Source organism: Hypanus sabinus, chromosome 16 (genome assembly GCF_030144855.1).
Source record: "Hypanus sabinus isolate sHypSab1 chromosome 16, sHypSab1.hap1, whole genome shotgun sequence".
Classification (NCBI taxonomy): Eukaryota; Metazoa; Chordata; class Chondrichthyes; order Myliobatiformes; family Dasyatidae; genus Hypanus; species Hypanus sabinus.
This window is the reverse complement of record NC_082721.1, coordinates 71,136,422-71,164,302: the sequence shown is the minus strand read 5'-3', so window position 1 is coordinate 71,164,302 and position 27,881 is coordinate 71,136,422. Positions and strand designations below refer to the sequence as shown.

Sequence of the window (27,881 nt, the reverse complement as noted above, 5' to 3'; positions counted from 1 at the left end):
TGTAACCATGGAAAGTGCCACATGCAAAGATGGCAAGAGGCAGATTCAGGAGTAGCTTTCAAAAGGGAGTGTTGGAGGTAGTGAGGGAGGTAGGAAATAGGGTCCTGGAAACTGAACAGGAAAATAGGAGTACTGAATAGTTTGTTCAAAGCACTGGACAAAGGGATGAATGGCCTCCTCCTGTGCCAGATTCAGCATTGCAGCTGGAACCAAAAGGAATAAAGCAGAAAAACAATAACTCTCCCCATACTGTCAACTCTGAGCTACTTTTGTAATCTCACTTTGAGGCATTGACTCACATACATTCATTGACCACTCAACCAGATGTCCAAATTCCTCAAAGACAAAACCATTGAAATTACAGTGTCAAAGTATAGCACTTCTCAGACGAGTGCAAGGTGAAAACATTATGAATCATAGGCGACTTCTCCCTACTTGACTAGGAGTGGATGCTAATTTTAGTACCTCGACAGAAACAAACAAGTGCTCTTGTGGTACAGTCACAAGAGGTTATGTCATCCCTTCAATGAGGCATCAGTGAAATTAGAAATCAGTGAAGCAAAACAACCCCTCCCAAGTCACACACACAAAATGCTGGTGGAACGCAGCAAGCCAGGCAGCATCTATAGGGAGAAGTACAGTCAACACTTCGGTCCGAGACCCTCCCAAGTCAAGTATCTTAATTTCCATACAAAGATCACTTTGTCAGAAAGCCAAATCTGTTCAGACCTTTTGTTCTCTCGTACACATGGTATGACACAAAAAATACATCTGGATTGCATAAGCATCAACGTGCTTTTAAGGATTCCATATGAAAAAACTCACATTAAACATCAACTTGTCATAAAATGCTTGTTGCCACTTCTTTGCTAATACTTGACTCCAAGCGGATATCCCAAAACTGGGGCAAAAAAATTATTGTACAGGACTTCTGAGAGACCACATTTGGAACAGTGTAGTTCTAGCCACCCAACATAGGAAGGAGGTTATTAAGCTTGAAATGGTGCAGAAGGGGGAAAAAAAAATCACAAGGATTATTATCAGGAATGGAGGGCTTGGGACTTTATTTCCCTCAGAGCTAAGGAGACCATGGAGTGACATGACAGGTATATAAAATCAGGAGGGTTACAGATGTTGTCTTTTTGCACAGGGTAATTGAATCTAAAACAAGGTATGCATTTAAAGTAAGAAAAATAAATTTAAAATGGACCTGATGAGTAAGTTTTTGCACACAATTTGTTTTAGGTATACAAAATGAGCTGCCAAAGGAAGCTGTACAGATTGGTACAATTACAATTGTTAAAAGACATTTGGACAAGTCTACTATTGGTAGACAACTAGTTGACATTGACGGGTTGGGCCAAAGGGCAAGTTTACATGTTTTCATAATTCATACTGATGTACTGTCTTCAGCAGTAAAGTGAAGTAGAGAGGAACTCCGGAAGTTATTGGTTTGAGGCACAGAAATATAGAACCACTAACATTGCAGAACATTGTTAGGGTTGGAGGAGATTTACAGAATAAAGACATAACAACATTACAGGAGGGATTTGGGAATAATGGTTACAACACTAAGGCAGTATATTACTTCAGAATGAGAGCACATGAAAAGCCCTTTAGCTCAACTGATCCATGCTAAACAAGATTCCCACACAAGCTTGCCCCATCGGCCAGAATTTGACCTACAGCCTTCTAAACTGTTTCTATCCATCCATCAATCTTCTTCACCACCATCTACCAGGGACTCCTTTCGTGGGATCATGTACCCCCATACTGAGCTGATCGAAATCTCCCTGTGGTTTTGATAATGTACTTCATTGTCCACTATGCTATACATTTTCAAGTAATCTCCAAATGATGACTTTTACATTCTCAACCATAATCTTGATATATAAAAAAAAAACAAGTGGCCCAACATTGGCCCCAGGAGCCACTAGTCACAGGTCTCCAAACCAGGAAACCAAATGACACGACTCCCTCTACCTTTGGCAGGGTTCCATATGGAAACAGCTCTCCATGGATTCCAGACCAGCCTTCCATGTGGAACTTCATCAAAACCTTTGCTGAAGTCCTCAAAGATCACATCTATCACCCTGCTGTCATTAATATTCTTAGTCACACTAGAAAAACAAATCAAGTTCTTAAAACAGGCACAACGCCATGATGATTATTACTAATCAACCATTGTCTTTCGAAAGGATGCATCTCTTCTCCCTTAGTATTTACTCCAATAACTTGCCTACCACACAGGTTGGACTTGGTGGTCCATACCTTCCAAACTTTCTTTGCCATCCATCTTGAACATCGTCTACCAGCATCTTACCCATGGCTAATGATGCAAATCTCTCATTCATGGCTCCTACAATCATCTCCATAGCCTCTCACGGTATTTTTGAATGATTAGGCTCTGGATATTTGTAATCTTTCATATCATTCAAGACATTCAGCACATTCTCAATTGTAAATGTGGACTAATCCAAGAAATCCAATAGTTTTTCTTAGTTCAAAAGTCTTCACCCCTTTCTCCATGGTAAATACAGGAGAAATATTCATTGACCTGTCCATCTTCTGCAGCTCCATACAAAAGTCTTTGAGGATCCCTATTCTCTCCCCCATTGCTCATTTTCTCAGAATATACATAAAATTTCTTTGGAATTTTCTTAATCTTCTCTGGCAAAAATATTCCATATCCTCCTCTGAGCAACACACACAAAATGCTGGTGGAATGCAGCAGGCAGGCAGCATCTATAGGAAGAAACCAAGCTGGCGGCGCAACGCAGCTTGCAGCGACCACTCCGGAGCTGATTATCTGTTATTTGTGAAGTGGGGTGCTGTGCGCAATCATAATCAATTGAAAATGGATGTAGGAGCACGGAGGAACATTGGGAACATCTCCAGGAAGACCTTCTTTGTTGCTGCTGCTGTGAGGTCCAGGACTCTGCTGGGAAGAACAGGCCCCGAGACCTCGGGGTCGCGTTGCCAATGGCTGTTGGTGGGGCCGTCTTAATACGTTCGGCAGAGGACGGTGCTCCGAGAAGCTGTGCCGGAGGAGATGGTCGTCGGCTCGGAGGTTCGACTGACTCGGAGTCCGCTGCAGTCAGGTCGCTTTTGGTGCGTGCTGTGTCTGCGAGGCTGGGTTCGACGGAGCTTTCATTGTGTGCTGCGTCTGCGAGGCTGAGTTGGGCGGCACCGTTATGTCCATAGCAGGGGTATTCTCTTCTGCCACTGGCGTGGGATGGCGAGTCTGTCGGGACCCTGGGGACTTGTGGAAACTGTGTGGTGATTTCTTTTGAACTTATAGTCCTTTAACATCTTTGGACTATTTTTACTGTGCCCATGGTCTGTTTTTTTATCAATTATGCTATTGTTTGCACTGTTGTAACTATATGTTGTAACTATGTGGTTTTGTGCGGGTCTTGTAACTTTAGTTTTTGGTCTTGTTTGTCTGGTGGATTTGGAGCTCCTTTCTGGGGAATGCACTAAGACGGTGGCGCGATATTAATACACAGCAGCCTCTCTGGACTCTGGTTTGGGGATTGCCAAACGTTATATGGATTTTCTGGTGTAGTCTGTTTCGTCATATGCTTGTGTGATATCATTCTGGAGGAACGTTGCCTCATTTTTTAACTGCATTGCATTTGTGGTTTCTAAATGACAATAAACTGAATCTGAAGCTGAAGAAGAACTGTCGATATTTTGGGCCGAGACCCTTCGTCAGGACTAACTGAAAGAAAAGATGGTAAGAGATTTGAAAGTAGGAGGGGGAGGGGGAAATGCAAAATGATAGAAGACAGGAGAGGGTGGGGTGAAGCTAAGAGCTGGAAAGGTAATTGGCAAAAGGGATACAGAGCTGGAGAAGGGAAAGGATCATGGGACAGGAGGCCTAGGGAGAAAGAAAGGGGGAGGGTAACATCAGAGGGAGATGGAAAACAGGCAAAGAGTGATGGGCAGAGAGAGAGAGGAAAAAAAAGGAGGGGGGAATAAATAAAGCAGGGATGGGGTAAGAAGGGGAGGAGGGAGATCGGTGGGATGGGATGGGGGGGGACGAGTGGACAAGGGAGTCAGGTAGGGAGCGATCCCTGCGGAAAGCAGAAAGAGGGGGGAGAGGAAGATGTGTTTGGTATTGGGATCCCGTTGAAGGTGGCGGAAGTTATAGAGAATTATACGTTGGACTCGGAGGCTGGTGGGGTGGTAGGTGAGGACAAGGGGAACCCTATCCCGAGTGAGGTGGCAGGCGGATGGGGTGAGAGCAGATGTGCGTGAAATGGGAGAGATGCGTTTGAGAGCAGAGTTGATGTTGGAGGAAGGGAACCCCCTTTGTTTAAAACAGGAAGACATCTCCTTCATCCATACCTCCTTTATGCTCTTCTGATTTTCTTTTTGAGTACACTCCTGTATCCCCTATAGTCCTCCAGGGATTCACCTGCCTGTACCTGAGCCATTCTTCCTCATTTTCCCTGGCTAGGACCTCAATATCTCTCATCACCCAGGGTTCCTGACTCCTTCCAGCTTTACCCTTCACTCATAGGAACATGCAAACCTTCAGCTCTCACTAACTCAACTTTAAAACCCTCCTACTTGCCAGAGGCCCCTTTGCCTGCAATTAACCTACTCCAACCAACCTTTGCAAGTTCCTGACTCATACCATCGGCATGTAATAGACAGGTGCTAATGCAATAAGTGTACAGATGCTGGTTTTTGTGAGAAGGGTCACACAATGTTCACTAATTCCATGGGAGGTGGGGTTGGGTTAGTATAATATTGGACCAGCTCAGATTTCCTGGCAAAAACACAGCTATAAAGGTGTGTTACTCTTCTGCCTCTGCAGAAGTTGCCCCCACCACTTGCTCTCTGAGCTCGTCACCTTCTCCCACTGGGTCTCACTCAGGGCTGCAACATCCATATGAGGGTCTGAGCTCCTGGCACAGTGAAGCATCAAGGAAGTCTGTTGTTCCTGGGAAGATCCATGAGGGTCCTGCTATTGGTGTCTGTTGGACAGATCATTGCCTAATCCACTTACTTTCATCACCCGTTCCCAAGACACCAGCATCAGTAAGGCTGCTGCAAGAAAATCAGTGAAATTTTTAAGGATTTCACAAAGCTGGCTGTTCTCAAGACAGCACATCAGGAACAACCTTTTATCTCTCAGCCAATAGGAACCACAGTAACCACACCTTAAGCCATCTTAGAATCAACACAGTTAACATCCATCAAGAGATTCTTGGCTTTTCTCCCAAGAAACAACAGGCTTGATGACAACCAGGTGATGTAGGAGTTAATTGACTGTAAACACAAACCATTCATATATTGGAAGTTTTTCCATGCTTCATTTGAAAACTTTTCTACAGACATTGAAAGCTGTGAGTCAGCACAAAATCTGTAACCTAAGACAGGAGGCCCAAAATCCTGCAGACATGCTTGAGTTCTTCAGCGCTGATAATGCCATGTCCCTAGTGCAGAGAGCCGAGAATACTTCTCGCAAAAGTAACGTAAAGACAGAAACACATTATCATGCCAACCCATCTGGGTCAATATATTCCCATCAAGACAGCAAACAATCGTGTTCATATTAAACAAACTCAGTTCCTGACAACCACCTGTACTCATTCACTTACCCAAACTGTGACTACTTCACTTTTGACCATAATCCAGGAATCTCTAAAGAAATTGTATTGCAGTGAGAATACTTGCACATCATGGCTTCCTCCTACATTTGTTGCACTGTATCCAACAGCCAGCAGTTCCACTTTGTCCATTTGCAGCTCACAATACTGTGCCATTCCTACACTAATTTTCCCTGTAAGTTACTCTCCCAAACCCTCATCAATTCTCTTGATTGGACTACTCATATACACATTGGGAACAATTTACAACTGCCAAATAACCTGCCAATAAATACATCTTTGTGATGTGGGAGGCAACTAGAGCACCAGAGGAAAAGCACACAGACAAAGGGAAACATGTTAACGAGACAGACCATACAGGAGTCTGGGATTGAACCCAGGTCTCTGGCTGTCGCTCTATCATTTCTTCCACTAGATATGGGCCCTACCTCCAACGCTTCAATATCTTTCCAAGAATGCAAAGAACAACACTGCACAATACATATTAAGCTTCTAAGGCCTTATCGCATTAGAGATTTCATATATTCAAAAGTAAAAATTGTATTTTAAAATGAAGATGACATTACTTGTAGAATTTCAGTGAGATGTTCCTGTACGTCTGTCTCTCTGTGGGGCTCACACTCACACACTCTGGAAGAAGAAGAGGTAGAATTACCTTGAAGAACAGAGCAACCCATTGGAATTACACACCCAGCTCTGTATATTGCTGGCCATTTAATATTTGCCTGCTGAAGTTTAAGGTTACAAAAATCGAAGCAAAACATTGAATTGAACAACTAGGTGCTCAGGTAAATGAGCAGCTAGCTTCTTGGGTACTGTTATGAAATAGAATTTTTCGTTCTCAATATAAACCCATTCCCCAGCATTTTCAGTTGGACTTCTAGCATTTCTAATGTGATCCCATTCAACCAGTTACCTGCTTTTCTTATATGAGGAGCTCATCTGTGGGTTTTGTGACAATTTGAAAACCCATTGTTATTCACTTGGCCACACTTAATAACAAAAGTCAACACAATAGATTCCCTCCAACCTTCCCCTCTGAGACGGAAAGTTCTGCCCTCAGTAAGGACCTTACCTTTGACCCCCCCCCCCTTTGTTCACACCTCAGTGTGTTCTGTGCCCAACATGACCCCCAGCAGTTTTTCAGTCATCACCATCACTGAGCCCACATCTTTGGCAAGGATTCCCCACCCCACACCAATGACTTCCTCTCTCATTTCCAACATCTGTCCTCTTCTTAAGGCATCCACTCTGGTTCTCTGCCTGCTCTGGATCTTTTCATCTCTAATTGCTGACATCAGCACTCCTCTCTCTTCCTTGAACTCCCTCTGAACACATTGCCCTCCACTCTCTCTGCACTTCACCATTAAATCCACAGACAAGGGGGTGCTGTTGTAGTGTGGCAGACTGAGCTGTACCTTGCTGAGGCCAGACAGCAACTCTGACCTCTCTCTCACTTAAAAGGACCTTTTTACAGACCATCAAGATGTCCTGCACCATCACTAACCTCATCAACTCTGGATATCTCCCATCCATTGCAAAAACCTTAGCTCCTTTACCCAATATTGCTTGTTTTTCTTCTTACCTAAGATCCACAAACCTGACTGTCCAGATAGGCCCATTGAATCTACCTGCTCCTGCCCCACTGAACTTGTCTCATGTCTCATGTCCATTCTATCCCCCCTCGGTTCAGTCCCTTCTCACCTACATCCATGACACCACATACTCTCAATCTCCTCAACAACTTTCAACTCCCTGGCAACTGATCTGCTCATTTTTACCTTAGAATTCTATCCTCCATCAAGAAAGCATTAAAGTTCTCCAATTCTTTCTTGACATCAGACCTGGTCGGTTCCCCTCCACCACCACCACCCTCCTTCTGGCAGAACTGGGCTCATCCTCAACAATTTGCTTTCTCTAAATTCAAAGTATAGCCATGGGCCCCAGCTTTGTCTGGCTTTTTGTTGTCTGTGTGAAATAGTTCTTCACTGGTAATGCTCCCCAACTTTTCTGCGCTACATTGACGACTGCATTAGTGCTGAATAAGTTCTTCTTGGGCTTCAAGCTGGGTACCTGGATTGAAGTCAGAGAAGAGTTAGTTCATCATATACACCAGGAAAGCACTAGATCCTTTTGCACTAGTGCTGCTTCATGCACCCATGCTGAGCTCGTCAATTTCACCAATTTTGCCTCCAACTTCCAACCTGCCCTTAAATTCATTTTGTCCATTTTTGACACCCCTCTCACCTTTTTTGATCTCAGTTTCTCCATCTCTGGAGACAAACTGTCTACCAGATCATTTATAAACATACTAATTCTCAGAATTATCCTGTCTGTCCCAACCCATCTCCTGAAAATTCCCCTTTTCTCAGTTCCTTAGTCTCTGCCACATCTGTTCCAAGGATTAGGATTTCCTTTCCAAGACATCAGAGATGCTCTCCTTCAAAGAACGGGGCTTTCCTTCCTTCACTATTGATGCTACCCTCACCTGCACTCCTCCATTTCCCTGACATCTGCACTCTCTCATGTTCTTGCTGCCTTAACAGGGATAGAGTTTCTTTTGTCACCTGCTGTCACCCCATGAGCTTCCACACTCAACACATTATTCTTCTCAATTTTAACAGGATCCTACCACCAAACACCTCCTTACTTCTCCACTGGGATTGTTCTCACTGTGATTCCCTTGTCCATTTGTCCCTCCCCACTAATCTCCCTCCTGCACTTACCCCCGAAAGCAGCAGAAATGCTTCACCCATCTATTCACCTCCTCCCTGCCTCTAAACAGTCCATCCAGGTGAGGTAACACATCACCTGCAAATCTGTTGAAGCCATCCATTGTATCCGGTGCTCCTGAAGCTGCCTCCTACACACCACTTTGTCAAGCACTTCCACTGCATCCTTGAAAAGCTGCGCCCATCAGCTAGCAGTGTTCAAGGAGATGTTTAATCTCTCAAAAAGAGCAACAATCATACCAGTGCCCAAGAAGAGCACGGTGAGCTGCATCAATGATTATTGCTCAGTTGTACTCACATCTACTGTGATGAAGTGCGTTAAGAGGTTGGGTCATAGGCAGAATCAACTCCTACCCAAGTGAGGACCTGAAAGCTGCAATTTGCCAATGACGCAATAGTCAACAGCAGATGCAATCGCAGCCTCAAGTCACCTGGACATAGCAATACCTAGGTCAGGCTGCTACTTGTTGATTACAGCTCAGTGTTGAACACCATAACTTCAGTAGTAATCAACAAGCTCCAAAACTTGGGCCTCTGTACGTCCCTCTACAAATGGATCCTTGGCTTCCCCCCCCACCCCCTCCACAGGAGACCATAGTCAGTGTGGTTGAGATATAACATCTGTTCCTTGCTGACGATCAACACTGGCACACCTGCAGGATGTATGCTCAGCCCACTGCTCTGCTCTTTCCACACCCATGACCATGTGGTTAAGCACAGTTCAAACACCATCTATAAATCAACCAATGACACAACTGTTGGCAGGATATCAAACTGTGAGAAGTAGGTGTACTGAAGCAAGATAGATCAGTTGGTCGAGTGGCATCACAGCAACAACTTTGCACTCGACATCAGTAAGACCAAGGAACTGATTGTAGACTTCAGGAAGGGCAAGTCAAGGGACATGCATCAGTCCTCATCAAGGGACAAGCAGTGAAAAGAGTGAGCAGTTTCAAGTTCCAGTGTGTCAACATCTCTAAAGATCCATCCTGGCCCCAACATATTGATGTAATTACAATGAAGGCACAACAGCGGATATATTTCATTAAGAGTTTGAGGACACTTGGTAAGCCACCAAAGACCGGTAAATTTCTACACATGTACCATGCATCACCATCTGGTACAGCAAGGCCACCACACAGAATCAGTTAAGGCTACAGTAAGTTGCACACTCAGCCAGCTCCATCATGGACTCCAGTCTCCCCAGCTACCATCGAGAAGGTGGCAAAGGTGCCTGAAGACACACTTTCAACATTTTAGGAACAGCTTCTTCATGACCATCATCAGTTCTGGATAATGAACCCATGTACACAATCTCACTGTTTTTTCTTTTTGCTCTCTTTCATGTCAATAATTATATACAGTGGATTCCAGTTAAATAGGCCATCAGTGCAGCCACTTATTTAGGTCCACTCTTAGGACAAAAATCAATCAAGAGAATTGCTGGTATCCCATTCCTTTATTTGGAACACTATGCTGCTTAATTAGGACAGGAAACTATTGACAAAGAGCTTTTAACTAGCACCAGTCATGTGCACTAGCACTGCTGTTCGATACAACGCCATGCTTCAGGCGAGTAGTTTTTAAAATAGTGTCAGTTGTGTGGGTTTGTGTTCAAAAAGCAGTGATTTTTGTCACTGATAGTTGGTGAGAAATAAGCAGTAAGACAATTCAGACCATTTAACTCACTGCGGTTTCAAGCATAGAAGTTTGGAGGTATGAGGAACGGCTGGAAGTGAAAATGAAATTTCACTATTTCAAGTTAGAAGCTGCTAAGAATTTGAAAGTATCGACAAACATTGTGGCAATGAAAATTAAGGTTTGGAGGATGCAGTCATTGAAAGTATTGTATGAAGACAGTCCACTGTCTATCTGCACAAGGTGTCTGCACTGATTTTCTTCATTTACAATCAAAAGAATGTGACAGGGATTTAATTCTTCAGTTGATAAGTACTAAGAACTAATACAGTTTTATAACATTGCAGTAGAATTGCTAGTGTTCCAAATTGTTCTGCATTTCATTTAAACATATAATGTGTACTCAATTAGTCTTTTTTTAAGAATACCTTTTTAACTATTTCCATAAAACTTCAGTTGATTCAGGCAGTCACTTACTTGGGCACAATTAATTAACCAGAATTAACCAATTAACCAGAATCCACTATTTCTTAGAGTCATTTATAATTTTTTTTAATGTATTGTAATGTACCGCTGCCAGTGATATTAAACCCAATTCTGGTTCTAATTCTTCTTTTAGGGTTCAGGTGTCACTGGCAAGGCTAGTGTTTATTGCCCTTCACTGGTAGAACTCAGTGGTTTTCAGAGGGCAAGAATCAACCACACTGATAGGCAGGCCAGTCACAACCAGGCCAGGCAGGATAAGCATGGATGATTACTTGCTCTGAAAGATGCCAGTGAACTAGATAGGTTTTTGACAACTTCATTAAAAATCTTTGGAATTGTTGACCCAAGAGAGTTCTAAAATATCCAACAAAGAGATCATCAGATTTTTAGATATAGAAGGAATCAAGGATAGAGTTGGTGAAGTCAAGACCATGATCTTACTGAATCACTGAGCAGGTTGAGGAGACGAGAGGCCATTTCCTGGTTCTGTTCTGTATTATATATAGAGCACCATGGTCAGTATAGGCATATAATACATCCGGAAATGGAAAGCCACAACAGCACTTGAGAAACTCAACATTTCTGAACTAGAGCAATTTGCTGTACTCCACAAAAGGAGCACAATCACCCTTCCATCATTCCCACAGCATTACTCAAGAACAGCTTTTGTCCTGCTGTTGTAAATATTCCTTCTGTATGAAGGTGAGCTCTTGATCTCACCATCTACCCTGGCCTATGCACTTTGTTGTCTACCTACACTGCACTCTGATATTATAACACTATTCTGCATTGCCCTATTGTCTTTCTCCTTGCGCTGTACCAAGGTACATATTTGCAGTGGTCTGCAAAACATTCTTTGCACTGTATCTCAGTACATGTGAGAATTACAAGCTTCAGTGCATTCTGCAGAATGAACTAGATGCACTGATGACACCTTTCAAACACTTGACTTGGGTGGACAAATACAGCAATGGCAGAGGACCACCGCTTTCAGCATCTACTGAGCTCCATGCCATTGCTGCTTGGACACATCTATATTTTCACCATTACTGGACTCAAAATTCCAGGACATCTTAACAGAGAGAGAACACTCACCCAACTTTTCATCTGTCATATGGACAAGACTGAATGGAGTGAGAGGAATGGACATGAAATACTGAAGGTGCCAGAATCATCCACTTCTCAAAGTGCAAGTACCAGAAGTGTGAAGAGTAAGAGGTAAACAGATGCTTGGATGAATAAAAATATTCTACAAAAGATCACCCACCTGTTATCACCCGTGGGTTGATGTTGAAGGTATCATTTTCAGGATTGATGCTCCCCTTCTTATAAAAGCGATGGCAGAGCTGAAGACCAGTGTAATTTGTATCACCATCAGTAACATAGCCATACCGCCCCAGAGAGATGTTGTGCAGAGCCAGGTACTAAGTATTGGGTAAAGTAATGGGAATTAGGGACAAAACGAGACAAGTTAATATGGATTGGAGGAGGTCACCAGTGAAGAAATAAACAGAGGGAAAGAGTTGCAGAATATTTCCAGAGAAATACACTACAATGAAAAGATATACATTTCAACTGAATATTTCATTTTACATGGCTAAAAACTTCAAATAAAATAGGATATACTGCAACCATTTTGCACAAATATGTAACATGAAACTAACCAGGTAATGAGCCTTATTGATTTTGACCAAAGTATAAAAATTCATCAGAATGCCAGTTGAAAATCTCATGTTCTTTACAACATCATGGTAACTTGTCTGTCGAAGCATGAGGTCAATACGCTAACATCATTTTACGCCACAGTAAACCACACTGGAAGTTCAAGACAGCACTAGGAAAATTTCAGTAACGTAGCAGTCCAAGCATAGGGAAGACATAATCAAAATCAGTGTAACAGGGAGTGCACTCCACAATTCCGCATTCCTACATCTTGGACAAACTAAGGGTGCATTCCTTCAGTAATGTGAACAAAGCTTTCAAGTGTAAAAAGAACAGGTGATAAAGTATGTAAAGGGTAACACGGTCAGCTAAACATAGTAGGCTGTTTTTTCTGCAAGAAACTGCTGATGATCAACAGATGTGCTAAGCCATGCTGAGCCATATTTCTTCTTGGAGTTAGTCCTTTTGTGCTGTCATCCACATAGATAAGACTGCTCCAGTTTGTTCTGTGTATGTGGCCATTATACCTATTCCGTAATTTGTCTCTCGGTACTGTCAAGCACATAGATAAGTCTGGCTCCAGCTTGGTATGTGTGGGGGTATCTGAGCAAATATATCTTCTCTGTAAGGGCAACTGCTAGTTAGTCGGTAGACCGAGCAGGAACAGTCACAGTCACAGACTGTTCCTATTTGATCGACTTACTGAAGTGCCCCAAAGGCTTTGAATAAAGAGTTTGTACTGATATGCTCTCTGAGTGACCTTATCCGGATTCAACTTCCACACAGGAATGGTAGATCAATTATTTCCAGTAGTCAGAAAGACAAAATCGTGAGACACAAGTCTTTTCAGAAAGAAATTCAGAAACATGTCTACAACACAAGCATAGGACAATACAACAGAGAAACAAGACCCTCGGCCCATGAAATCAGCACTGTAAAGGCCCATTGGCCCACAACGTCAGCACTTCTACAACACAAATATGGAACAGTACAAAAATGGATCAGGCTCTGATGTGTGTCGAATGAACTAAAATTTCATCTAATCCCTTCTGCATATATAAGGTCCACATCCTTCAATCACAGCTAATCTTTAACCTCAACTGCACATTCCTCACATTAATGTACAAGTATTAAAATTTGGGTTTATTTCAAATATACTTAGAGACTGAACATCCACCGGCTCCTTGCTTAGAGAATTCCAAAGTTGCAACATCTTTGAGGTGTGGAATACTCTTTGTTACCTTCGGCTCAGCATTCAACACCATCATCCATCATTGAACTCCAAGACCTCGGCCTCGATACCTTTTGTGCAAATGGATTTCCTCACTTGCAGACCCCAATCAGTCCGGATTGATGAGAACATCGCCCCCACAACCTCCATCAGCACAGTTGCACCACAAAGTTGTGTGCTTAGCCCCCAGCTCTACTCTCTTTACACTTATGATTACGAGGCTAAGCCCAGTTTGTTGATGATACCACTGTTGTTGGCTAAATCAAAGGTGGTGACAAATCAGCATATAGGCCCTTCACTCAATGTCAGCAAAACCAAAGAGATTATTGTTTGCTACTGCGGGGGGGGGGGGGGGAGAGGAGGAAGAGAAGTACAACTCATGTTCTTTTTATATTTGAATTTGCAAGTTATCAGTCTTTGTGTGTAGTTTTTCCCATTGACACCATTATATTTCTTTGTTCTACTGTGAATGCCTTCAAGAAAACAAGTCTCAAGGTAGTATAGTGACATATCTGTACTTTAAACTTATCTTAAAATTCTCGATGCTGACCTCAAATAGCCAATCCCTGATGGAACTAAATCAGTTTACCAGTTACATTCAGTTTAACAATGGCACTATCTACTAATCAGATCAACTTAAAAGTAAACTTTTATGAGCCAATTATAACAATACTATGAAGCCTCAAGTTTGCATCTACCTCAGTAAGACCAGTAAGAATTGTGTACATTTCTATTAGATTTCCTATCATTTTTCTAAACACATATCCAACCTACTTAGTCTACATCCACACTAGACCAGGTAATTTTGAAAACGCCAGTTTCGCGTGAAAACGATAGGTGTCCACACTATGTGTTTTTAATAATATCTCTGCCCACATTGAAACGGAGATTTCAGTGTATCTCCTCCTACTGCGCATGCACAGGACACACCTACCAAAAACAAGCAACATGTTTGATGTTGAATCTCGCCGTGAAAGACGGTGCATTTTTGTTCAGTTACAGACTAGAAAAACTTAAACGACAGGCAGCTGTTGGCTCTTGTGCAGGAGGACTTAAAAGTAAAAAAAAACAAATACTGGAGCGTACGGCAGCAACCGACAAGGAGTTCACGGACTGTATGACCTGGCTGACGATGAACTTTGAAAAACTGACTAACTCTGTTGCATTAAAAAGCACCTTGTTAAATGTGTAAAACATGTCTGCATCAGTATTATCTTGTATTTCCATACAATGTTACATTAGGCTGCTACACATCTATTGTTAGAGAAGCACTTGCATAAATAGGTAAACTACCTTTATATGAGCAAGGACAAAAAACAGGGCAAAGTGAGTACCATATACTTATTTATTCAGTAAGTTATGGGTCAAAGTATTTGGTGAGTACATTTCTAACACTTCTGGCTTCAGTCTCGTTGCTGTCTGTTCTGAAATTGTTAGGTTGCGTTCGAAAAAAAACAATGAAATAGCGCCACCCACAAAATGCTGGTAGAACACAGCAGGCTAGGCAGCATCTATAGGGAGAAGCGATGTCGACGTTTTGGGCCGAGACCCTTCGTCAGGACTAACCGAAAGGAGAGATAGTAAGAGATTTGAAAGTAGAGGGGGGAGGGGGAAATGTGAAATGATAGGAGAAGACCGGAGGGGGTGGGATGAAGCTAAGAGCTGGAAAGGTGTTTGGCGAAAGTGATACAGAGCTGGAGAAGGGAAAGAATCATGGGACAGGAGGCCTCAGGAGAAGGGGGGGGGGGGAACACCAGAGGGAGATGGAGAGCAGGCAAACAACTAAATATGTCAGGGATGGGGTAAGAAGGGGAGGAGGGGCATTAAAGGAAGTTAGAGAAGTCAATGTTCATGCCATCAGCTTGGGGCTACCCGGCCGGTATATAAGGTGTTGTTCCTCCAACTTGAGTTTGGATTCATTTTGACAATAGAGGAGGCCATGGATACATATCAGAATGGGAATGGGATGTGGAATTAAAATGTGTGGCCACTGGGAGATCCTGCTTTTTCTGGCGGACCGAGCGTAGGTGTTCAGCGAAACGGTCTCCCAGTCTGCGTCGGGTCTCACCAATATATAAAAGGCCACACCGGGAGCACCGGACGCAGTATACCACACCAGCAGACTTACAGGTGAAATGTCGCTTCTCCTGGAAGGACTGTCTGGAGCCCTGAATGGTGGTGAGGGAGGAAGTGTTAGGGTAGGTGTAGCACTTGTTCTGTTTACAAGGATAGCGCGCTGCCATCTGACAGCGTTTTCAGAAGTCTCCGGTTACTCCATCCACATTGATCTGCCCAAGCAGCGTTTTCAAGAATACCCAGCCTGGAAAGCGTTTCTGAAAAGCTCTGGTTTCAGGGGACGAAAATGCCATTTTAGTGTGGACGGAGGGTAAAAACGAAAAGAAAAAGCTTCGGTTACGGATTTATCTGGTGTAGTGTGGACATAGCCTTAATCTCTCTTTACACAACAAAAACTGCTATTATAATCAGATTAACCACCAATTGAAGGCAAATACTGATAGCTATCCACAGTTAACATCAGAACAAAGAAATGCAGAGCACAATGGAAAAGTGGGGCTAGGTCAGTAAAACCTACGTGCCACATTATGCAATCCACTTTCGCTACCATTTCATGTGGTACTTTACAGCTCAAAAAGGGTGCCACAGGAGTGTAGTGGCTCGTGCGACACTATTACAGCTGGGACGTTGGTATTCGATCCCAGCATCCTCTGTGAGGTGTTTGTATGTCCTGCCATGGAACAAGTGGGTTTCCTCCCACAGTCCAAACACCTATCAGTTAGTAGGTTAATTGGCCATTGTAAATATCCTGTGAGATGAAATCAGAGGTTTCTGGTGGCATGGCTCGAAGGGCCAGGTGAACCTGTTCCAGGCTGTATCTCTAAATTTAAAATAAAACTCATTCAAAATAAAACTATCTGTACTATCAAAAACAAATACTTCACTTTTGGCTGGGCTTCTGACATCAGCAACAGTTTTCGTCTACTGAAAGACCATGTTCCATAGAACACCACTTCCTGCCTTTCCCAACCTAAAATGATGGGACGACTTATCCTCTACCCAACTACAAATAGAATTTATCTTTGTACAAAAACAGACCTTTCATAATCTGGCAAAGACTTGCTGAGACAATCAAACCAGTTAGAGTCCAAAAAAACTCTTTCAAAGACCAAATACAAAGCTACTTTTTATATATTTCCTATTTCTTGCACTAATTATTTAACTATTACATAATCAGTATAATTCAGTTTTCTTTTTTCTTCCTCTTATCATGTATTGCACTGTTCTGCTGCCACAAAGTTAACAAATCTCTCAATGTAAGCCACTGATACTAAACCCAACTCTGACTAAAGCAGACATGTTAAAAGTCAGAAATCACTGTAATCCTAGAATAGAGTATCTGACTTGCTCAGTTATGGTAGGGTACCGGAACCGTGGTGTACAAAGGCTGTAGTAAATCTAGTCAAGAAAAGAAAAGCTAAGTAATGTCAGAGATCTAGGAGATTATACAGCTAACAGGAAGGAGCTTAAGAAGGAAATTAGGAGAAACAGAAAGGGCCATGAGAAGGCCTTGGCGGGCAAGATTAAGGAAAACCCCAAGACATTCTACAAGCATGTGAAGAGCAAGAGGATAAGACATGAAATAACAGTACCTATCAAATGTGACAGTGGGGAAAGTGTGCATGGAATTGGACGTGTTTGGCACAACTTTGTGGGCTGAAGGACTTGTATTGTGCTGTAGGTTTTCTATGTTTCTATGAAATATCAGAGGTACTTGATGAATACTTCAGTATTCACAATGGAAAAGGATCTTGGTGATAGTAGTGATGACTTGCAGCAGACTGAAATGCTTGAGCATATAGATATTAAGAAAAAGGATATGCTGAAGCTTTTGGAAAGCATCAAGTTGGATAAGTCACCGGAACTGGATGAGACATACCCCAGGCTATTGTGGGAGGCAAGGGAGGAGATTGCTGAGCCTCTGGCAATGACCTTTGCATCATCAATGGGAACGGGAGAGGTTCCAGAGGATTGGAGGGCTGTGGATGTTGGTACCTTATTCAAGGGAGTAGAGATAGCCCAGGAAATTATAGACCAGTGAGTCTTACTTCAGTGGTTAGTAAGTTGATGGAGAAGATCCTGAGAGGCAGGATGTATGAATATTTGGAGAGTCATACTATGATTAGGAATAGTCAGCATGACTTTGTCAAGGGTAGGTTGTGTCTTATGAGCCTAACTGAATTTTTTGAGAATGTGACTAAACACATTGATGAAGGAAGAGCAGTAGATGTAGTGTATACGACTTTTAGCAAGGCATTTGATAAGGTACCCCATGCAAGGTTTATTGAGAAAGCAAGGAGGCATTGGATCTAAAGGGACATTGCTTTGTGGATACAGAACTGCCTCGCCCAAAGAAGTAGTTGTAGACGGGTCATATTCTGCATGGAGGTCAGTCACCAGTGGAGTGACTCAGGGATCTGTTCTGGGACCCTTAAACTTTGTGATTTTTATAAATGACCTGGACGAGGAAGTGGAGGGATGGGTTAGCAAGTTTGCTGATGACACAAAGGTTGGAGGTGTTGTGGATAGTGTGGAGGGCTGTCAGAGGTTACAGTGGGACATTGATAGGATGCAAAACTGGGCTGAGAAGTGGCAGGAGTTCAACCCCGATAAGTGTGAAGTGGTTCATTTTGGTAGGTCAAATATGATGGCAGAATATAGTATTAATGGTAAGACTCCTGGCAGTGTGGAGGATCAGAGGGATCTTGGGGTCCAAGTCCATAGGATGATCAAAGCAGCTGAGCAGGTTGACTCTGTGGTTAAGGTGGCATACAGTGTATTGGCCTCCCATCAATCATGGAATTGAATTTAGGAGCCAAGAGGTAATGTTGCAGCTATATAGGACCCTGGTCAGACCCCACTTGGAGTATTGTGCTCAGTTCTAGTCACCTCACTACAGGAAGGATGTGGACACAAAAATACAACTGCAGATGCTGTGGATCAAACAATACGTACACGACACTGGAAGAACTCAGCAGGTCAGGCAGCATCCGTGAGAAAAGAGTAGCCAACGTTTCGGGCCAAGACCCTTCATCAGGAATAGGGGGGAAGAGAGGGCCGAAGCCCAGAAATAGAGATAGGGGAGGGGGAAGGGATAGAGGCGCCAGGTGGAGAACCAATCGGAGGAAGGATAGAGGGGGGAGGGGATAAGCATGAAAGAATTGTAGAGATAAAGGAGCAGAAAGTTGAAAGGGGAGAGAGGCAGAGAGGGGCCTAGGATAGGGGGAGGGAATTACTGGAAATTGGAGAATTCAATGTTCATACCGCCAGGCTGGAGGCTACCCTGCTCCTCCAACCTGAGTTTGGCCTCATCATGGCAGTAGAGGAGGCCATGTATGGACATATATAGATGGGAATGAGAGGCAGAGTTGAAGTGGGTGGCAACCTGCCCTGTCTATTGTGACAGACGGAGTGGAGGTGCTTGACGAAGCGGTCCCCCAATCTGCGTCAGGTCTCGCCGATGTAGAGGAGGCTGCACCGGAAGCACCGGATTCAATAGACGACTCCAGAAGACTCATAGGTGAAGTGTTGTCTCACCTGGAAGGACTGTCTGGGGCCCGGAATGGTGGTAAGCGGGTAGGTGTGGGGACAGGTGTAGCATTTGCACTTACAGGGATAAGTGCCGGGTGGGAGTTCTGTGGGGAGGGATGTGTGGACCAGGTAGTCGTGGAGGGAACGATCCCTGCGAAAAGCTGAGAGGGTTAGGGAGGGAAAGATGTGCTGGGTGGTGGGGTCCTGTTGAAGGTGGCTGAAGTTGCGGAGGATAATGTGTTGGATCCGGAGGCTGGTGGGGTGGTAGGTGAGGACAAGGGGAACCCTGTCTCTGTTGTGGTGACGGGAGGATGGGTTAAGGGCTGAAGTGCGGGAGGTGGAGGAGATGCGGGTGAAGGCATCTTTGATGACTCCAGAAGGGAAACCACGAAGGATGGATGTGGAAACCATAGAAAGGTGCAGAGGGCATTTACAAGGATGTTGCCTGGATTGGGGAGCATGCCTTATGAAAACAGGTTGAGTGAACTCGGCTTTTTCTCCTTGGAGTGACAGAGGATGAGAGGTGACCTGTTAGAGGTGTATAAGATGATGAGAGGCGTTGATCATGTAGACAGTCAGAGGCTTTTTCCCAGGGCTGAAATGGTTGCCACAAGAAGGCACATGTTTAAGGTGCTTGGGAGTAGGTACAGAGGAGATGTCAGGGTTAAGTTTTTTTTTAAAATGCAGAGAGTGGTGAGTGCGTGGAATGGGCTGCTGGCAGTGGTGGAGGCAGATATGATAGGGTCTTTTAAGAGACTCCTAAAATAGGTACATGGAGCTTAGAAAAATAGAGGGCTATGGGTAACCGTAGTAATTTCTAAGCTAGGGACATGCTCAGCACAACTTTGTGGGCTGAAGGGCCTGTACTGTGCTGTAGGTTTCTATGTTTCTATGAGAGGGAAAGGGATAGGCAGCCAGTGCAGAAAACTCTTGTGGTCATTCCCTCAATAATAAGAATACCACTTTGGATACTGCTGTGGGACTGGGGGGGTTGTAATGACCTACCAGAAGGAAGCTGAAGTGACTGGGTCTCTGGCACAGTCTGGCTCTGTGGCACAGAATGGAAGAGGATGCAGTAGTGATAGGAGATTCCATAGTTGGTGGAGCAGACTGGAGGTTCTATCTTAAGGCTGATATATACTTCTGCATACGGGCTACGCCGTAGGCCTGATTTATACTTCTGCGTATGTTGGCGTGACTGCGTCACTCTGCAACTCCCTGCCAAAGTACTAGTTGGCGGTGGGGTTTCTATGCCACTGTGTTGAGTTTCTTCGTGAGAGACATGGACGAGGAAATGCATTTCAAATATTTTCGGATGTCGCCATGTAGATTTGATGATTTGATTCATCATCTCCAACCATTTATTTCGCATCGGTGTACACACAGGCTACAGACATGGTGGAGAAGCAGCAACCGGAAATGCGTAGGAGGAACTGCGATGCTACCAAGCGGAACAATCACAGTTGTTGCCGTCTGTGTCGCCACAATGCACAAGTTACTTTTTTGGGAAGGTGCACATCACCCTACAGCGTAGGGTACACGGAACCTACGGCATAGATTCCGCACAGAAGTATAAATCAGGCTTTAGGGAGAGGATAGGTTAACATTGTAATCAGTGGATGAGTTGAAGAATAATATGGGGGGAAAATTGTCAAGAATACAGACGAGAAAGTGTTATATTTGAATGTATGTCATATATAGAATAAGATACATGATCTTGTAGCACAGTTGGAGAGTAGCTGGTATCACATTGTGGACATCACTGAGACCTGGCTAAAAGAAGATCATAATTGTAAGCTTTACAACCAAGGATACACATGTATCAAAAGGACAGGGAAGTAGGCAGAGGGAGTAGAGTGGCTCTATTGGCAAAAAAAAATATCAATCACAAGAAAGAAGTAACATAGGATTTGAAGATGTAGAACTTTTGTGGGTAGAATTAAGAAATTGCAAGTGTAAACAGACCCTGATGGGAGATATATATATTCCAAATAGTAGCCAGAACGTGGGATACAAATTATGGGAGATAGAAAAGGCATGTAAAAAAGGCAATGTCACAATAGGCATGGGGGATTTCAATATGCACATAGATTGGGAAAATCAGGTTGGTGCTGGATCCCAAGAGAGGGAATTTATAGAATGCCTACGAGAAGGCTTTTCAGGGCATCTAATGATCGATCTCACTAGGGAAAAAGGTGATTCTGGATTGAGTGCTGTGTAATCAATCAGATTTTATTAGAGAACTTAAGGAAAAGAAATCCTGAGGAGACAGTGACCATAACATGTGAGAATTCACCCTGCAGTTTGAGAGAGAAGATAATGTAAGATCTATCAGTACTACAGTGGAATAAAGGGATTGCAGAGGCATGAGGGGGGAACTCTGAGTAGAAGGGAACAATAGTAGTGTTGGCAATAGAACAGCAATGGCTGGAGTTTCTGGGAGCAATTCAAAAGGCTCAGGGTAGATAAATGAGCAGTAGTATTCGAAAAGGAGGATGATGCAACTGTGAATGACAAGCAAAGTCAAGATAACATAACAGTAAAAGAGATGGTTATGTAATACAGCAAAAATTAGTGGGAAGTTAGATGTAGGAAAGCTTTTAAAAAACAAGAGAAGGCAACTAAAGAAGCCAGAAGGAGAGAAATGGTGAAATAAGGTAAGCTAGCTGATGATATAAAAGAGGATACAAAAAGATTTTCCAAACATATAGAGCAAAAGAGGGGCAAGAGTAGATATTGGACCTCTGGAAAATTATGCTGGAGAAGTTGGAATGGGGAACAAGAAAATTAGGATGAACTTAATCGGTTTTCGGTGTCTGCCTTCACTGTGGAAGACGCCAAAAGTATGCAATATTTTCAAGTGTCAGGGGGCAGAGGTGAATGTAGTTGCTACTGCTTGGGAGAAAGTAGATGGGAAGCTGAAAGGTCTGAAAATCAATAAGTCACCTGGACCAGATCCATCCCATGGTTCTGAAAGAGGTAGCAGAAGAGGTAGTAGAGGCTTTAGGAATGACCTTTCTGGAATGGATCCAGAGGACTGGAAAATTTGTCCCTCCACTCTTCAAGAAGGGAGGGAGGCAGAAAGAAGAAATTACAAGCCAACTAGCCTGACTTCAGCGGTTGGGAAGATGTTAGAGTCCATTATAAGGAGGTTCAGGGTACTTGGCACATGTTAAAGTCAGCAAGGTCAGCAATGGTTTCTTTAAAGGGAAATCTTGCCCGACAAATCTGTTGGAATTATCTGAGGAAATAACAGGCAGGATAGACAGAGTCAATGGATGTTGTTTACCTGGATTTTCAGAAGCGCTCTGACAAGAACTAGATGAGCTAAACAGCCTAATTCTTTCCTATATCTTACGATTTTGCAAGAAAACAACCTTCACATGGTCCAAGTTTGAAGACCATGGGGTTAATGATGTACTCTGGCCAACATTTAATCTTTTCTAGTATTAATAAAGTATTTTATCATCCATGGTGGAATCCTGCCAAGCATTTTATAAGGTGACTACGCATCAGAACATTACTTGTTAATTACATTAAACATAAACTTAGAATAGTGAAACTTCATTCAAAATGATACTTATTCAGATTAGCCTACCAGCTTAAAGCTAGCTACACATATCAAGTTACCTTGCACAGTAACTTAAAGATATTTAGAAATTAGGCAAGAGTCCAAATCCTAACAGGAAAGAGTCTAATGGAAGCAAAACAACCAACCTGTTCAACTGTGTAGAAAATACTTTCATAAACATCCGTCTTCGTATACACAGCATAGGAATCATCCAAGTCATCTGCATAATTCTTCAAGAATAGATGCTTAAAAGTCAATGTGTTTTCCTCTGTAAAATCCACCACCATCTGGTTACTCAACCCAAACAGGATTAACTGTGGGAGACAGGAAGAGGCATCAGTTTCTAAACATGTTTTTAATGCCTTAGTAACAGGGTTTTCCCTACCTCTATGCCATGTGAGGAGAACATTTGCAATATGCACAAGACCCTCGTGTACATTGGTTCCCAACCTGGGTCCACGGACGCCTCGGTTAATAGCAAGTCATTACATAAAAAAAAGATTGGGAACCCTTCCTCCAATGGTTTAGCTCAAGCAAGTAACTTTGTAGAGAAGGAAGGTCAAGGATAGCTTATTGGAGAATTTTTATACCTGTCAACCCCCTGGACTAATTCAAGGATGAATAAAAGAATTCCATTACCACACTCAGAACAATGGCCAAAGGAGTAACTTTGTTTTGGGACCAATTTACCAATATTCCTCTCCGTTAGTTTAAAGTTAGTTACCTGATTATTTCTTAAATGCTTTTAGAGGAGCTTATTGCCACATTAAGGTACTTTTCAATCAGTACTTTTAGCTCCACAAAGACACGATGCCATTCACAGATAATAAATCTACCCACTTCTTTAGCAGCTTCAATTTATCGTTCCCACCCAAACCTACCTGACCTCTGTATAGTCCAACTGTCACTACATACAAGGGTAGGGCAGAATATGTGTCTAACCCTTGAAACTTTTTTTTGATAGAAACGATATTGGTTCCCACTCTTGGGGCTCACCAACAAGCCATTTTTCAATATCCCAAGGACATGGCCTAGAAGACAAGCGGGACTTCAGGGTTCTGAGGTTTTGCAGCCCTGAGGACAAGCTAATTCTAAGCAGGTGCTGCTGACTGAAGCATCACAGGAAAAAAAATGGAATATCAGGTACAGCAGATCAGTTGTCCAAGGTCTCAGTACTCAGTGAATCTCTCTCTCTCTCGATGGGGGAAGAGTTTGAAGCTGATTTTCAAATAAAAGAACTCAGGAAGAGCAAAGCAGCAGACTTTAGTACCGTAAATCAAGTTGATTGTTTTTGTTGGTCTCCCCTCTCACTGTGTGATGCCTCTCTGGGAAAGAAAGAGTCTGTGGTATGTCAAATTGTCCGGTGAATAATTAGTTTTTGTTGTGCTGCAGATCATAGTCTTTCCTGGGGGCTTTAATATTGCTTGCTTGGTGGGTGGAGGATGCTAATGCTTTTTTGCTGAAGTCGGGAAGGGCTTTTTTATTTTCTTCAGTGGTTTGAACGGGGCACGACTGCACAAGCGCATGGAGGTCAGCCAGTGAGAACAGCTTCAGTATTCACTACGGAAAAGGATCTTGGCAATCAGAGTGATAACTTGCAGTGACTGAAAAGGTTGAGCATGTAGATATTAAGGAAGAGGATGTACTGGAGCTTTTGGAAAGCATCAAGTTGGATAAGTCGCCGGGACCAGACAGGATGTAACCCAGGCTACTGTGAGAAGCAAGTGAGGAGATTGCTGAGCCTTTGGTGATGATCTTTGCATCATAAATGAGGTCAGGAGAGGTTCTAGAAGACTGGAGGGTTGCAGATGTTGCTCCCTTATTCAAAAAAGGGAGTAGGGATAGCCCAGGAAATTATAGACCAGTTAGACTTTCTTCAGTGGTTGGTAAGTTGATGGAGAAGATCCTGAGAGGCAGGATTTATGAACATTTGGAGAGTCATAATATGATTAGGAATAGTCAGCATGGCTTTGTCAAAGACAGGTTGTGCCTTATGAGCCTGATTGAATTTTTTGAGGATGTGACTAAACACATTGATGAAGGTAGAGCAGTAGATGTAGTGTATATGAATTTCAGCAAGGCATTTGATAAGGTACCCCATGCAAGGCTTATTGAGAAAGTAAGGAGGCAAGGGATCCAAGGGGACATTGCTTTGTGGATCCAGAACTGCCTTGCCTACAGAAGGCAAAGGGTGGTTGTAGACAGGTCATATTCTGCATGGAGGCCGGTGACTAGTTGTGTGCCTCAAGGATCTGTTCTGGGACCCCTGCGCTTTGTAATTTTTATAAATGACCTGGATGAGGAAGTAGAGGGATGGGTTAGTAAATGTGCTGATGAGACAAAGGTTGGGGGTGTTGTGGATAGTATGGAGGGCTGTCAGAGGTTGCAGCGGGACATTAATAGGATGCAAAACTGGGCTGAGAAGTGGCAGATGGAGTTCAACCCAGATAAATGGAAGGTGGTTCATTTTGGTAGGTCAAATATGATGGCAGGATGTAGCATTGATGGCAAGACTCTTGGCAGTGTGGATTATCGGAGGGATCTTGGGATCCGAGTCCATAGGCCACTCGAAACTGCTACGCAGGTTGACTCTGTGTTTAAGAAGGCATACAGTGTATTGGCCTTCATCAATCGTGGGATTGAGTTGAAGAGCCGAGAGGTAATGTTGCAGCTATACAGGACCCTGGTCAGACCCCACTTGAAGTACTGAGCTCAATTTTGGTCACCTCACTACAGAAAGGATGTGGAAACCATAGAAAAGGTGCAGAGGGGATTTATAAGGATGTTGCCTGGATTGGGGAAAATGCCTTATGAGAATAGGTTGAGTGAACACGGCCTTTATTCCTTGGAGTGACGGAGGATGAGAGGTGACTTGATAGAGGTGTACAAGATAATGAGAGGCATTGATCATGTGGATAGTCAGAGGCTTTTTCTCAGGGCTGAAACAGCAAGTACGAGAGGGCATAATTTTAAGGTGCTTGGAAGTAGGTACAGAAAAGAGGTCAGGGGTAAGTTTTTCTTAAAAAACGCAGAGTGGTGAGTGCATGAAATGGGCTGCCAGTGGCGGTGGTGAAGGCGGACACAATAGGGTCTTTTAAGAGACTCCTGTATGGATACATGGAGCTTAGAAAAATAGAGTGGTAGTTCTAAGGTAAGGACATGCTCGGCACAGCTTTGTGGGCCCAAGGGCCTGTATTGTACTGCAGATTTCCTATGTTTCTAAGGGGGATGGGAGATGATTTGCTGCTGCTTGTGCATGGGAGTGGAGAGTAAAGGGGGTCTTTGGGATTCTGACATTTTTACTGTCTCTCATTCTTTGAGCCACTTCTGTTTTTGCGGACGTCTGCAAAGAACAAGAATATCGGCTTGTATATTGTATACATTCTCTGATATTAAATGGAACTGTTGAACTACTGAAACATTTCCTCATCCTCAGCTAACTTGTTTGGACTGAGGACACCTAATCAAGGTGGCTAAAATTATAAAAGTTCAGTAGGTGCACAGCAAAGATGTCTATTAACTAGTGAGTGTGAAGGTGAAAAGGCAGAAGCATTGGAAGGAATTTAAATACATTTACACATAGCTAGAGGATGATGGATTTCAGGAACTCTTTGCTGAAATAGGCAAAGATTTAAAAACATATTTAGGTAACTAAACAGAAACAATGTACCCTTACCAAAAAGGCCAAGAGCATAAGAAAAAAGGAGTTAGTATCAGCTGCTTTTCTTTCAGCCTATTTGAACACAACAGACCAAATCATTGCTTTCTGTGGTGTAAATGTCTGATGGAGGTTGATCAGTCAAATAGCGCAAATTAGCTTAAGGGGAAGATTCTCCGTTATTGTGCATATTTACAGCACTGGGAATTTAAAAAAGAACAGCAGGCATCTGAAATAAAGGCAAAAAAAATCCTGGGAATTGAGGAAAGGTCTGGATATCTCTGGTGCAAGAGATAAAATGTTGGAATCTGGAGGGCAAAAAAATATCGGGTTGCGACCCTCCATCTAGATCGCACCCACTATTGTCACAGTCAGATGAAAGGTCTCAACCTGAACAAACAGTCCACTTCACTCCACAGATGCTGTCTGATCTTCTGAGTTCTTCCAGCAGCTTGTTTTCTGTGGACTTGCCGCAGTAAATAGAAAGCTCCTTTACTTTCTCTAGAACTGAAACCAACTTGTTTTCTCTCTTTCTTCCAGTCTGAAAGAGTCTCAGAACAGAATAGTACAGCACAGGGACAGACGCTTCATCCTAAACTGGGTTCCATGGACCTCTTGCTTAATGGTATTGGTCCGTGGCCTAAAAAAGTTGGAAACCCTTGCCCTAAAAGTGCTCTGCCTACATAATGCCCATATTCTATATTCTCTGCATAATGTGCCCATCTAAGAACCTCTTGAATGCCTCATTTGTATTTGCCTCCACCCTCTGCCACCCACCCCTACTTAAAAACAAAATTGCCTCACATATTTTATCTTTTTACCTTAAGCACAGTGAGATATTCATGCACACATTTCAACCTCAGGAAAAAGATACCAGCTGGCTGTCTATGCTTCTCATTAAATTAGAAACTTCTGTCAAGTCTCCTCTTAGTTTCTCTTGCTCCAGAGAAAACAACCAGTCTGTCCAACCTCTCTTTACAGCTTATACCCTTTAATCCAGGCAGCATCCTAGTGAACCTCTTTGCCAAAGTTTCCACTTCCTTCATATAATGGGGTGACCAGAAATTAATGCAATACAACAAATGTAGCCTAACCAAAGTTAAAACTCCCTCTCTCACTTCTCTATCCAGATCTACAGCCTTCTATATCATTTGGCTATCTACACTGCCCACAAAGCCACCAATCATTGTATCCCCTCTGAAGATCAACCACTCCTGAGGTGAAGGAATTTAATCCCTGAAAAACCAACCCTTTATATTGCAACTGCATCCCCGGATGTTCCCACTGAATCGGAACCCATGAAATCACCATATTCACCCCTACCCTCAACAAGCTAATCTAAACTGAGCGTACTGGCCCAGTCCAGTTAATCTTTCCTCATTAGCATCCCAGGAATCAAAGCTACTTTATGTTCTTCCATCAAGATATGGATCAGGTTAACTGGTCTGCTGTGCATTTTTCCTCTCACTGTTCTTGTTAACAAAGAGGAATAACATTTACTTCCCTTGGATTTGCGAGAACCATTTTAGAACCAGTGCATTCACTGCCACCGTAGCTACCTCTTAAAATGGTAGATGCAAGTCATCAGGACCTACAGTTCCATCCCATTAATTTCTCCAACAGTATTGCTTAATTAATACTGAATTCCTTCAGCTTCTTGTCCTCTTCTACA

At 43.1% G+C, this 27,881-nt stretch overlaps 1 protein-coding gene across 2 annotated transcripts in view; it reads right to left on the bottom strand.

Annotated features, from left to right (window-relative positions):
* Positions 1–27,881, bottom strand: part of mcoln1a (mucolipin TRP cation channel 1a) — a 72,164-nt gene that overhangs the window by 39,919 nt on the left and 4,364 nt on the right. For both annotated transcript variants that reach the window (XM_059992088.1, XM_059992089.1), the window contains exons 3-5: positions 22,698–22,865; positions 11,748–11,904; positions 6,191–6,254 (exon numbers count right to left, since the gene is read on the bottom strand). In XM_059992088.1, the coding sequence (XP_059848071.1) occupies positions 6,191–6,254; positions 11,748–11,904; positions 22,698–22,865 (389 nt within the window). The remainder of the gene's footprint in view (positions 1–6,190; positions 6,255–11,747; positions 11,905–22,697; positions 22,866–27,881) is intronic.